At 37.3% G+C, this 14890-nt stretch overlaps 1 protein-coding gene across 1 annotated transcript; it reads right to left on the bottom strand.

The window, feature by feature from the left end:
* Nucleotides 1-3409: 3409 nt before the first annotated feature.
* Nucleotides 3410-13601, bottom strand: synprb (synaptoporin b). The gene is made up of 5 exons (XM_066666436.1): nt 13578-13601; nt 10519-10637; nt 8916-9114; nt 7889-8080; nt 3410-4047 (listed from the first exon to the last, which is right to left on the bottom strand). The coding sequence occupies exons 1-5, from the start codon at nt 13599-13601 to the stop codon at nt 3724-3726; spliced, it is 858 nt and encodes a 285-aa protein (XP_066522533.1). The 3' UTR covers nt 3410-3723.
* Between the last annotated feature and the right edge of the window lie 1289 nt (nt 13602-14890).

The following is a 14890-nucleotide window of genomic DNA, read 5'->3' as shown; positions in this document are numbered from 1 at the left end:
CATGGTTCAAAGCGCCTTTAACATGTAAACAAGTATCTGGTTTATATAAATTGTCTACATAGCATTTATGTTACTATTTGGCTTTTAAATCCATATACAACCATTTACACATGTGATTTCCCACCACATACACTCTAGTGAAAAACAAAGCTAAATGCCTTTGCATTTTGATTCATGAGAGTCTGACTGGGGAGCTGTAAGGTGGCCAGAAGGGACAGATGGACAAACAGGAAGAAAAAGGAGTACTGACAGAGGGGTAGATGGAGGGTCAACCTCACACCCTCCCCACACCACCACCAACAGCATTTGTACCAGCTAATGACTACCACCATGGAGTGTGATCATCCATTCAGCTGAGTCAGGAATTAGTTTCAAGGTCCAGTTTTCCATTGCTGAATTGAAAAGCAGTGAAAGTTCAAAAGCTGCACCTAAATCACTATGTGAATGACTTCTGATTTGGTGGAATGAACTGCTAGGCTCAATAATAAAACCTGCCTCTTATGGAGTAAATCTGAACATTTAATATTTTCTCTTCTATTCATACAGCAAAATAAGTAGAAAACCCCATTTATATCAGCTCAAATGTTTATAATTATTCGAATACAGGTGAGGTTGACATTATGGTTTTAATAAGACTAATGTCTATCAATAGATTGCTGCTTATATCAACATCAGCTTGGAGGAACAGTACTAATTATGTAAGAACACTGCAATTACTGCCCTGCAGGCTCCTCCTACCCATCTCTCTCTCTCTCTCTCTCTCTCTCTCTCTAATTGAGCCCTACTAACAGCTGCAGACAGTTCATAAGTGGTAACCTTTCATTTCCTGTTATAAGCTAAATGGCAACAGCTATAGACTCCTTGCTACCTAAAGCTACAATTTGGAAGACTGGGCAGCTGCAAGCAGTTAGCTTCACTGTAGTGGGTCGGAGAATGCAAACAGCTTGTGAGCATGCGGACAGGCCACAACTCTGACAGAGCTTGAGAACCTAATTAAACCCTAAAACCCCCTCATTAACAAGGTTTATTGAGGAAAACCAGTATGTTCTCCAACCCTATGCCTTGAGCATGAGAAGAAGCAGGTCTCTTCACAAGGGAAGCCTTAAAAGACAACATTCAAACAGTTTTGAAATCTAGGAGCTGGAACATCATTGTCATTAGAACATGATCACCATTACAATTTAGAACTTCCTCTCGTGACATAAAAGTCCACCATTAAGATGTAAAAATAAAAGAGACCACCATTCATTTAATTTCCAATCAAATTAATTACTAAATATAAAATAATTAATTTCTCAAGATTATGAATAAGAAAGGCATAGTTTTTTTGTTGTTTCTTTGTTTCTTTAAATCCCTGGTTGGTGGGCTGAGCATAGTGGCATTAACAGATATAGGTGTGCATAATTTTCTATCAATATATGTTTTCTAATAACAATCTTGCAACCCCCTGAGACCACATTAACATCCCCCACCTGGCCACAACCCTCAGGTTAAAAAGTATTTTCAGATTAAAAGAATTAAAAGAATTGTGTTCAGTTTTTAAGAAAAATATGCTGGGATAATTTTCCATATCTTCAAAGTTAAGTCTAAGCCAATGGCTGCATTTTCTGTTTTCCTGATCAAAATATTCCCACATTCAGTGATATTGTGGGAAGAATTCTTCTGGGAACATCAGTAGCTTCTTTGTTTGTTTTTCAAATTTTTTTTTTATTCCCTTTTCTTCATGACCTCTTGACAGCTTCCCACCCTTTAAAACCCAGGGTTTAGTGACCTATTAAATAATCTACAGTGGAAGGATTGAGAAAAACATCTCAGAAATTTGTTCAGATCTGAAGCAAGATTGGATTGGATTTGCTTATTTTTGCTTCGCTTTCTTCTTCCTTCTGTGAGCATACTTACTGAATATCTAACCTCAGAAATATATTATGAAATATGAATTACATTTACACTTACTGACCATTTTAACAGTAAATGTAATAAACTAAGATAAGTCTCTGATTTTGGACAGGCAGACATCCAGGCTTATTCTCTTAAAAGTCATTTTTCTATTTTCTATGACAACAAAAAGGTTTTGGTGCTCATTAAAAGTAACATTCACAATTGTAAATAAACACTTTTAATACAATTCTGAGGATGTTTTGTCATCATTTGCTAGCTCTCCAGTGTGTTTGTGTGCTTGAAACTGGTGCAAACTGGGTAAAAAAACTAAGGGTTCCGGTCTGATCTGCTAGGGTTTCTCTCTCTGCCAATGGCAGAGAAACTGTATCTGGACAATGAATCAACCTTCAAATGTTGAAAAGCAAGAACTTGGATGTGGATATTGCTCTATTCCTCCTCCACAGGGGGTAATATTGATTTATGTTTGTGGTTTCAAAGTAATGAAGGTAAAATTTGCTCTAAATTTGAGAAAGCACTAACTGCATGAAAGTAAACACAGAGCTAAAGTGCTATTAAAATATATAAGTCTGTTATAGTCTGTTAGAGGAGAATATTTCAGTTTAAAATTACTTGAATGAGAGACATATCAACCCCTAATAAAACAAGGAAACCAAAGATCAGAATGTTGCTCATACTGCTCTGGACATGAGAGCAAGGGTTTTTAATGTTTTTATTTCCTTTTCAGACAACAGTGCCTGTTTTACAGTGTTCAGTATTCAGGTTTACAGTTCACAAGATGACTGCATCACTTATTGACGTAGATTTCTACATCACTACAGTTCATGCACTGCACTGGACATTATAAATATTCTAAGTCAATAGCCATCTGGTCAAACATTTTACATTTTTTAACCTGTATTTTTGGCACACAATAATATCTCAGTACATTTCTACCAACACAACATTAACAACATAATTTTCAGAGAAGTGCATCTGTACCCATAAAACTGTTTAAGTCACGTGTATCTAAATCAAGTGTAGCTAAAATCAAATTTATCCTTTGTTGTAGTCTCCACAGTTGTAATCCACACGGCCCTTAGTGTCCCACTGAGTCCTCACTCATTTTCTCACTCAGATAAGCAAACTAACCATTATAACTGAGGTGGAGATATTAGAACCCAAGGAGGGATTATTTATATATTTATTTATTAATTTACTTTTGCTTCTTAAGAGCAATGCTGGCATCACTGACATTGTGTCAAATATATAGTGCAGCATACATTTTAATGTAAATATATTTTTGTTTTTAAAATCTGAAAGCCTTACATATATTAACATTATAATAAATAAAGAACTATATAAAACAATTCAAACAAATCTTCATCCTTTTCACTGCACACTTAGAATATACTTAAGAAAAAAAAAACACGAAATAATCTTTACACCATCAGTGTACAAATAATTGAGGCCTTGTTACCTAACACAAAGAAATGTTCAAATTAACACAAACTTTAAAAGCTAAATGTCTGATTTGCATTTGCAACTTATTCATCATTACATTTTAAAGACAATTAATCATCATGAAAAATATAAAAGCACAAGACTTGAGAAGGTGTCAGCCAAACACATCTGAATACTGAAAGACAACAAAATAACCAGTAATTCTTCTGCCAATGACTACAGTGCCCAATCTTATCACCAGTCCAGGTTTTTCTTATCTTTCTCTGTCTCCCATAGGACTTACACTTCTTAGAACCTCATTCATTTTCTCTTATTCTCTTACTTTTTATCTCCCGTTTTCCTTATCTTACACTGTACATTACAATCAGTCTACATTCTTCTCTTTTACTCACTCTCATTGACAAATATGAGTGGTCCTCTGGAGGTGGGGCTGCCCATCTGTCTGTAAAGCATGGGTTGTCCCAGATTGGTCTGGGGAAGGCTGAAGCTTCCAGTGGACAGATCGAAACTGGCCTGGTTATAGAGCCTCTGTCCAAAGCCTGCTCCAGACTGTTCAAAGCTGCTTTGACTGTACTGCCTGAAGCTGCTGCTGCGTTTCTCAGAGGGAGTTCTGGAGGGGTAGCGTTGACCGGACTTGTGCAGGCCTGTCTCTTTGTAGGCAAACCAAATGTTACCAGCCCACAGGGAGAAGTTCAAGAAGCCAAAGGCCTGGAAACATGCAAGGATGCTTCAGTCATGACTGATCTCCACTCCTAAAAGTAAATTCTTTTGGGCATTCTTTGTGTAACATTTATTAATATTATTTTGCAAATATAGACAAACGTTGTGTCTTCCTTAACACACAAAGACACTCCAGAATATGCTAACAATCTTTGTTGTTCACAAAAAAACTAATTGTGAACATATGTTTATGCATGTGAATTTAAAAACACTTCATGTGTGCATAACCCGCATGTGTGCACATGTGGTGGATGCCACAGTTGGTAACATTCAAACCCTGAAGATAACCAGTTTGTCAGTATAAGCATACATTTTAATTGAAAATATACAAACTGAAGAAATACATGAATGACTGCTTTATATGAAATCGATGTACTTTCCCTCTTAAGAAAATAATGTCCCCCTTAAGAAATTTTAATGAAAATTTCACATATGGTTCTTGATTGAAAGGGGGCCATAAGTTGTAGAGTGTTCAAATAATCTTGACTAATCTGTGCAATCTTAATCAAGGCCTGGACATGGTTTGAGCTGTTTGTGAGAAATTGTGTGGTTTAGTATTGAATGCTCATATATTTAGAAGCATTAGCCTCATAGCTTGAGCGCAGAAGAACCAAAGAAGCAAAATATGAACGTCAAATATGCCTTGATTGATGGAATATATCAGGGATATCTAGAATTTTTTAATATATATTTTTAATCACTTATTTATAGCAATATCTAGTTTAATATTAATAGAGTTTCAAGGGAAATGTAGTTTTTTTTTTTACATCTACAGGGTGGGCCATTTATATGGATACACCTTAATAAAATGGGAATGGTTGGTGATATTAACTTCCTGTTTGTGGCATATTAGTATATGGGAGGGAGGAAACTTTCCAAGATGGTGACCATGGAGGCCATTTTGGATCCAACTTTTGTTTTTTCAATGGGAAGAGGGTCATATGACATGTGTTTCTGACCACTTATAAAATGTGTTCAAAGTGCTGCCCATTGTGTTGGATTGTGAATGCAGACCTCTTCTCCCACTCTTCACACACTGATAACAACACCGCAGGAGAAATGCTAGCACAGGCTTCCAGTATCCATAGTTTCAAGTGCTGCACATCTCGTATCTTCACAGAATAGACAACTGCCTTCAGATGACCCCAAAGATACAAACCGGATTCCAAAAAAGTTGGGACACTAAACAAATTGTGAATAAAAACTGAATGCAATGATGTGGATATTTTATTCGTAATAGAACATAGATGACAGATCAAAAGTTTAATCTGAGTAAATGTAACGTTTTAAAGGAAAAATACGTTGATTCAAAATTTCACAGTGTCAACAAATCCCAAAAAAGTTGGGACAAGTAGCAATAAGTGGCTGGAAAAAGGAAATTGAGCATATAACGAACAGCTGGAAGACCAATTAACACTAATTAGATCAATTGACAACATGATTAGGTATAAAAAGAGCTTCTTAGAGTGTCAGTGTCTCTCTGAAGCCAAGATGGTAAGAGGATCACCAATTCCACCATTGTTGCGCAGAAAGATAGTGCAGCAAAACCAGAATGGTGTAACCCAGTGTAAAATAGCAAAGACTTTTAGGTTATCATCATCAACCATGCATAACATCATCAAAAGATTCAGAGAATCTGGAACAATTGCTGTGCGTAAGGGTCAAGGCTGTAAAACTCTACTGGATGCTTGTGATCTCTGGGCCCTTAAATGTCACTGCACCTCAAACAGGAATGCCACTGTCAAGGAAATAACAGAATGGGCTCAGGAATACTTCCAGAAAGCATTGTCAGTGAACACAATACACCGTGCCATCCGCCGTTGCCAGCTGAAACTCTACAGTGCAAAGAGGAAGCCATTTCTAAGCAAGCTCCACAAGCTCAGACATTTGCACTGGGCCAGGGGTCTTTTAAAATGGAGTGTGGTAAAATGGAAGACTGTTCTGTGGTCAGATGAGTCACGATTTGAAGTTCTTTAAGGAACACTGGGACGCCATGTCATCCGGACCAGAGAGGACAAGGATAACCCAAGTTGTTATCAACGCTCCGTTCAGAAGCCTGCGTCACTGATGGTATGGGGTTGCATGAGTGCTTGTGGCATGGGCAGCTTTCATGTCTGGAAAGGCACCATTAATGAAGAGAACTATGATCAGGTTCTAGAACAACATATGCTCCAATCTAGACGTCATCTCTTTCAGGGAAGACCCTGCATTATTCAACAAGATAATGCCAGACCACATTCTGCAGCAACCACAACATCATGTCTACGTAGGAGAAGGATCCGGGTACTGAAATGGCCAGCCTGCAGTCCAGATCTTTCACCTATAGAGAACATTTGGCGCATCATAAAGAGGAAGGTGTGACAAAGAAGGCCCAAGACGATTGAACAGTTAGAGGCCTGTATTAGACATGAACGGGAGAGCATTCCTATTTCTAAACTTGAGAAACTGGTCTCCTCTGTCCCCAGACATCTGTTGAGTGTTGTAAGAAGAAGGGGGGATGTCACACAGTGGTAAAAAATGGCCTTGTCCCAACTTTTTGGGGATTTGTTGACGCCATGAAATTTTGAAACAAAATATTTTTCCCTTAAAATGATACATTCTCTCAGTTTAAACTTTTGATATGTGATTTGTGTTCTATTCTGACAAGTATATTAGATGTTGGCACCTCCACATCATTGCATTCAGTTTTTATTCACAATTTGTTTAGTGTCCCAACTTTTTTGGAATCCAGTTTGTAAAAGTCTAAGGGGGTCAGATTGGGATACCTTGGGGGCCATTCAACTGGCCCACGATGACCAATCCACTTTCCAGGAAACTGTTAATCTAGGAATGCTTAGACCTGACACCCATAATGTGGTGGTGCACCATCTTGCTGGAAAAACTCAGGGAACATGCCAGCTTCAGTGCATAAAGATGGAAACACATCATCATGTAGCAATTTCGCATATCCAGTGGCCTTGATGATTCTATTGATGAAGAATGGCCCCACTATCTCTGTACCCCATATACCACACCAAAGATGTGCAGCACCTACAACTACGGATACTGGAAGCCTGTGCTAGCATTTCTCCTGCGGTGTTCCTATCAGTGTGTGAAGAGTGGGAGAAGAGGGTTGCATTGACAATCCAACACAATGGGCAGCACTTTGAACACATTTTATAAGTGGTCAGGAACTTGTAAATAACTCACGAAAGAATAAAGTTACGTTAAAACCATTGTTTTTCTCATGAAATTCCCAATAGGTTTGATGTGTCACATGGCCATCTTCCCATTGAAAAAACAAAAGTTGGATCCAAAATGGCCACCTTCAAAATGGCCACCATGGTCACCACCCATCCCCCCTCCCATATACTAATGTGCCACAAACAGGAAATTAATATCACCAACCATTCCCATTTTATTAAGGTGTATCCAAATAAATGGCCCACCCTGTACTGCTGTTTGTGCTCTGCATAAACACATTCTCAAATTAATGGGAAGAATTAGTTACTGGTACTCTCTGACCCACAGCAAAATATGCTTGTTTCCAATAGTAAGTAAGCATATAGTCATTTTCCCCAATAATAATTATTTATGTATAAAACATCATACTGACACCTAGTGGCTTGGATATGTCAGAAAATCTTATATTAATTCTAAATATTACAACTTTGGGGAACATGGGGAACTCACTCAGTGCAGACTAAACTGGTTCACACAAGGATTAGAGAGTGATTCTTCATCATGAGTTGGAATTTATAGGAAAAAAATCAACACATAATCAAAACATATACATATTTGAATGTTTAATAGCCTTCGATGCTAATGATTCATGTTGGAAGCATCTTACCACAGACATGTTAAGATTAGTCCAGGTGGGTTCTTGCAGAGTCTCACAAAGGTTCTCAGGGTCTCTGCAGGCGGACATTAGCAGTTGCATCTGACCTACATCTGTAGCTGTTTTCACTCCAGAGAGAGTCTTAGCCCAGGCTACAGAGCTCACCAGCCACAGAGCTGAGAAAACTACTGTCACCAGAAAATCCTGCAGAAGAAGCACGTTCACTTTAAAATGTGGTGATTAGTTCTTTGAAAAATACTAGCTGTCACAAATGTCTCAAAGGTAGTAGGAGCCAGCTACTGTTATGCAAATTAGAACATGCTAATTAGCCCCTGCTAGCTTTTATATGTTAACTATTGTAGCTTTTGTGTTTTGGGTTGGGGTGGGGGTGGGGTTGGAGAGTAATTTTTTCAAAGATTCTTTTCAGCTCATCTAAAAGAAGAATGTTCCTTTCTGGTGACTTAAAAAACTAAGGTTGATGCTCCTAAAATTTTAAGCAGATACAGTATGAGCAATTTCTTATCAAGATAACATGAAAATAGTTATTAGAGGTTTCTGAGAAAGTTCTTAATTTTGGAAGTGTTTCTATCTTTGTTCATTGGCAGACTAACGTGTGTTAATATAAATCTGTATATGAGTATAAAAATGTACAATATTAGAGCAGCAGGAGACTAAAAGTAGCAACAAGTCATTTTCTTCAATGGTTCTTCTTCGTGTTATGAAACAGCAACTATTAAATTATACTGACATCTAGTGGCCTGGACATGTCAGAGTTTCTGTACTATTTTATACATGGCCAACCCCATGTAGAAGAACTGCTCTATGAAGCAGAAAATTCAGGGACTACAAAACAATTCTTCATCTTATAAGTTGGACTTACCAGTTTAATGTAAAATAGGTACATCACTTTCATTAATATTGGTTGCATTTAAATTTAAGTCTCCTTTGTCTTTCTAGCAGAATCTACAGAAATATTATGATGTCTTCTTTCATTTTTCTTTATGCTGGGCTCCACTCCAGGACTGTAAAAAGCACTCACCACAACAGGGCCTCTGTTCTTTTCTCTGTACTTGTTCTGGTAGAAGATGTAGACCACTGTAGCAAGGAGGGAATAGAGAAAGGCAAGCACAGACACAGTAACGAAGAACTGTGCTGAAGAAGAGTAATCTCCCTCGAGGAAAAGTGTTTCATGCCTCTTACCCTCACACAGAGGAGCATTAAAGTGTACCTGTTGGAGTCTGGAGAAACAGCACAGGAGAAATTTCAGCGCAGTGAACTTTCCATATTACACTCAGTACAAACTCAAACATTAATTTTAGAATGCAAAAATAAATAATGTTTTCACAATGCATACAAAGGACCATACTGTGAAGCAGACATAAGCTATGCACTGACATGTTGTTTTCTGTAACAATTCATGCTTACACAGTGCCACTAAAAATTCTGAAATCTTTATTAATACATAATGTTTATTAGGTTTATTATTTCTGTTTATGAAATTCTACAATCAACTAACAACAATCATTGCAAGTCCAAATGTTTGTATACATCTCTTATAATTAATAAATTAATCTTTGTTAAGTTGCACCTATCATAGATACAATTGTACCTATAAAGCTGGTACAATCTCCATAAAAAAAATCCCCTTATAATTGACACTTGGCATTCAGCACGTTGACCTAAGGCTATTTTGAATCAATTCTACTGTCATTTTCTTTTGGCGGTGCTCACAATGGAGGTTATACAACCAGTGTGTTAAACTGGACACTTGCAATGATAATTAATTCATTATAACTGGATGAAATCGCCAAATACTTTTGGACATTCTGCTGGACAGTACAGCTCACATAGTCAAAGAAAAGCCTGTTTTAAACTTTAGGAAACCTGCTGTTTTATTGTTTGCTTCACCAGGAGGAACCAAGAATAGCAACAGTTCAAGGGAAAGGTAAATGGACTGAAATGGCTTCTAAATTAGAAGTGATTGCTAAATGTGTTCTAATGGACTTTGTAGAGTCAAAAGAAGTATGTTACAAAACTATTCTTATTGACACTTGAAACCCATTATTAACTGAAGTGCACAGACCTCTGTGGAGCCTGATCTACTTGCAGGCCTTTAACAGACAGACAAGTCTTCACAAATCAAATCAAGGCCTGCCTTGCCAAAAGCAGCACAGTGGACAATGCATGGGGTAAAATGCAAATGTCTTTCATTTTAAATCACTGTCTGCACTAGGATTCCTGTTATATGTCAGTGTTTTTTTGAGGAATATTTGCATAATAAAACCAAAAACTTTTCTTTAATTCTATGAAATCAAATTATTACTTTGATAAACATAAATAATTTATTTGTGGAGTTTACTTTGCCCCAATTTACAAACTGTCACTAAATTTAGTAATCAGGCCTTGAAACTGTCACTTTGTATTAGGATACATTTCTGTTTACGAGTGTGGGTGGACTATGTCTGCACACACTTTCTCTGAGGGGTGACATGTCTGTCACCACATCTGTCTGAGATTCCACTGACTGAAACCTCTGCTTTTACAGAGAGTGGTCCACTCAATACCATGATCCACTGGAAACAAACTATTTTGAAATAGTACAGGCTTCATTGACTAGAATTCTGAGAAATGATCTCACTCACCTGAATGGATATGTGAAAATGATACTGATGTTGCTTTGGGTTTTATCCAGGCATTCCACTTTAACCGTTATCTGGCCAGAATATCCCCCACATAATGCAAATGCAAAAACAGCAAAGAGCTATGGACATAAAGTAAATTTCTATGAGAAACTTACTAAGCCTATTTTAATAAGGAGAATAGCACAAGACTAACAGCATTGGTAATTTGGATATTAAAAGAAAAATTAGAGACGTTTTTTAACATAATGTCACTGTCCAAATGAAAAAACAAAACAAAGCAAAACAAAAAAATATATGTCTCCAAAATGGTAACTATATGTAAGAATGATGATGAAGAAAATTTACAAATACATTTTTGTTAATCAAACTGCAAAAGATTTAAATTCATCCTCAAAGCTGCAATAATGTCCCTATGATCTGATCGTGTACCTGTAATAAGCCTGTAGTCAAGACATGTACCTGTAATAAAATACAGTAAAGTTATCTTCCCCAACTAAACATACTAAAGACATACCCTTTAGGAGACCACCACAGTTACGTGAGGCATATGCTTTAGCCTTGTGAGATTATTTCTTTGAAAATTCTAATAGAACTTAAAAAGACTATTATTCTCATAACATGCTTTAATGGCATTAAAAATAACCTGCTATCATTTTTAATTAATAGTGGACCTATATATAGATTTCTTGGCAACTTTTTCCTGAAACTTCTTCAAAATTAAAAGTCACTACATCTGACCCAAATTAACCTTAGTGAGATTTGCTTGTCATGTGCTGCTCTTTAATTAGCCTACATGAAGAGGCACAAAAGTGTGTTTTTTTACCTTTTCTACTTTAAATTACATCTCTAAGATAAGGTGATAAGACAGAATATAATTAGCCACAGAAATATAAATACCATAGACCTCTGAGTAAATGTAACCAATGTCAGATTACCATTGGCATCCAGAGGACCCTTGGGTATATGCCATTGTATCTATGGAAAATAGAATGGTGTTTTCAGACAAATCAGTCCTATCATGCTCTGTGAACCTTTAAAAATAAATCTTGATTTTGGTGTAGGGGCCAGCTTCAAAATGATGTATGTAAATATAGATTAATTTCTTTCCCGGCTAAGCACATCATGCTACACCAATAATAGTCCAATGGCAACAATAAACAATTTCACATCCAAACATTTTAATGTGTAGAATGTGCAAAAGTATATATGTACATTTGGGTGTACTGTATGTACTAAAATTATGGGGGGGGGGGCTGTAGGGTCTGGACTTGCAAACCAGGTTGTTTAAGATTCTAATGCAATAAATGGAACTAATGGCACTTTTCCACTGCATGGAACCTACATTACTCCATGGATCTTTTGCTTTTCCACTGGCCAAATCTGGTACCTGGAACCGGGTAAGTTTTCAGCCCCAGCTGCCCCGGAGTTCCCACCGTGCCAAGTAGGTACTAAATGATGATGTGTAAACCCTGCAGAGCGTTGATTGAGAGAGACGTGTTTATCACAATGCAATGCAGAGCTCATTCAAATCCAGTACAAACCGCCGCTTGTTAAATCTCTAAAGTTACAACAGCTTTCATATTTATTTTGATGTGACTCACAACGGCAGCTCATAACTTTACCTCGAGGTGTTTTGAAGAGGTTTATATGCTCCTTGGGTCGATGGCAGACGAAAATTTCCAGTGACGTGTTCAGTCCAAGAAACAAAAACAACACGCGAATATGTAGAGTAAACAGCGCCTAACTTTACCGCCACTTTGTTGTGGTTTTCAAAGCCAACGATTCCAAGAGACAGGGTTTTGTAATGGCACTGGCTCCATTTTGCGGGGTGCACCCTGCTATTGGAAAAGCGACAAGTTTTAAGCGTGCCGAGCCGTGTCGAGTCGAGTCAAGTCGTGTAGAGCCGGACCCATGCGGTGAAAGAGCACCATAAGACAGTTGTCTTATATGATTTCAATGTCCTTCCAGAATTGTGTATTGTTTTAGGCTGTAGTTAACAGAGAATGTATTTGGAAACTGCAAGCATTTTTTGTGGTAACAGGTGTTCTTTGTGTAGCCTTTACAGGGAACACACGAACATGTCTGAACAAGGTAATGCAGATACTGTTTATTTGATGGTTTAATTTGGTTTTGTAGAAGATGTGTTCAAACATATGTAGGATTAATATGTATATAAAATTACTCGACCTAAAATGTTTGCCTAAAACAATCTTTAACACAGATATTTATAGATGTATTTAGTTAAAGAGCAAAATTATTTCAGCACAACAACTGATAAAATTCACTTATTAATACACTGAATAATGTAGAGGTTCCCCTGGGGTTCCTAGAGTACAGAAGCATGGGTAAACACGCTCTCTCTTTCTCTCTCTCTCTCTCTCTCTCTCACACACACACACACACACACACACACACACACACACACACAAACACACACAAATAAATACACAAACATGATACAAATATGCAAAAAGATGTGTGCCAAGAACTGTCTGCAGCGCTGTTTAAGGATTAGAATCGATCTTTAGCACATGTCAGTAAGAGCAGATGAATTATTCAGAAAGGAGAGACTACAAACAGGAGACTGATGCTGGGACCCCTCATGGTGACTGAATCTGATGAAATAATTGAACTTTTTCTCAGACCTGCATGTGTGCGCCCCCACACACGCACACACACACTCTAACACACCACAACACTATAACAACACTATATCACTATATCATTACTATTGCTTCAAAACCTTCTCTCCAAAATGTTCTATGAGAATGAAAACTGAATGTAAATAAATTAATCTGTTTAGATTTAAGTGATTTAATACCCCTTCCTTTGGGCCATTTGTTAAATTTTCACAAATTGTAAAGGGTTATTAGTTAAAAATTGAAAATGGACAAAACGGAGACACGATGTGTTGTTGTGAATACGAGGGTATATATAAGTCAGCGTGAGCCTGTATATATACACATTTATATACACCTTGATAAACACTCAAACTGACTGAATACCATGAACAAAACAATAACAATCTCAATATCTGGACATAAATGTCAAAAACTTACCGGAGCAAATATGACCATACACATTGATGAAGGCGATTGATCATCAGTCTGTATCTCACTCAGTGAAGGAGTGACAGCTCCTCTTTCATCCACCAGCTCACACAGGCACTGAGAATCCACCACACACTCATTTACATAGGAACCAAACAGAGGAGAAAGGGGAGTGTGAGTGAGTGAGTGAGTGAGAGAGAGAGAGAGAGAGAGAGTACCTGCATATGTGTGTGATCTGCAATTTTTTCATGTTTTGTATCTGTTTATACCTTTATGTTGTCCTTAACTCATGGTCTTTCTTTTTCCTTTTTTTGTGAAGATTTTTGTTAAAGTAAGGGTGAAATGTAGGTTTTATTGGTTATTGGTTATTAGTGGTAGGGTTAAAGATGTAGGAGTTATGGTTCGGGTAAGGGTTAGGTCAGGTAGGGTAAGGGTAAGCTTGTAGTAAATTAAATGGAAATCTATGTCATGTAATGTGTGTGTGTGTGTGTGTGTGTGTGTATGCGTGCGCATCAGAGAGAGAGAGAGGTTTTCCAGTGTTGTTAAAAATGTTGTGCATTAATATACACTCTAGCTTACTGTGACATAAATGCACTTACTAAGAGTAAAGTAGAAAATTTTGAGACCACCTTATTTTAATTTAATTTCCAGGTTCATTAAATTCAGGATATTCGTTTTCAGGAGGAATCTGTCTGCATAGAGATGATGAAAGTGCAGTTAAAAAAATAACAATAATTGAGAGAAAATGGAATGTAAGTCCATGTAAGTCTAAATGTCTTACAGACATGCAGAAATGTCTCAAATGTATAAAATAAACAGCACTTTAAACATTAATTTTTAAATATCAGACTATGAGTCTGAAAGGATGTGAATAATCAGTATTCTTTTACTGCAAACAATAAAGCTAGTGGTGTTTTTAAAGCCACGGACTGGCCACCCCATAGCCCAGACCCTTAACATTATTGAAGGTTTTTTAAGTTATGTAGAATGTTAGAAACATTTATTCATTCATTAGCTGTATCTGTGGGTCCAGATCAGGGTTATGTAATGGGTGCAATTAATTATAATGGGTGCAAGGCATGAACACACCCTGAACAAGGTGCCACACACTCGCACATTCATATGCCAACATGTGTTTTTGGAGTGGAAGAAAACCGGAGCACCTGGAGAAAATCCCACACGGACACGAGGACAACATACCAAACTCCTCACAGACAGGGCTTGAATTCTGGGGCTGTGACACAGCAACTACCTTTTGTAGCACCATGTCGCCCCATAGTGAGAAACAGAAAAATTTAAAAAATGAACTTCTGAGGTTTGGA

Source organism: Hoplias malabaricus, chromosome 3 (assembly GCF_029633855.1).
Source record: "Hoplias malabaricus isolate fHopMal1 chromosome 3, fHopMal1.hap1, whole genome shotgun sequence".
Taxonomy (NCBI): Eukaryota; Metazoa; Chordata; class Actinopteri; order Characiformes; family Erythrinidae; genus Hoplias; species Hoplias malabaricus.
This window is presented reverse-complemented; position numbering and strand designations above follow the sequence as displayed.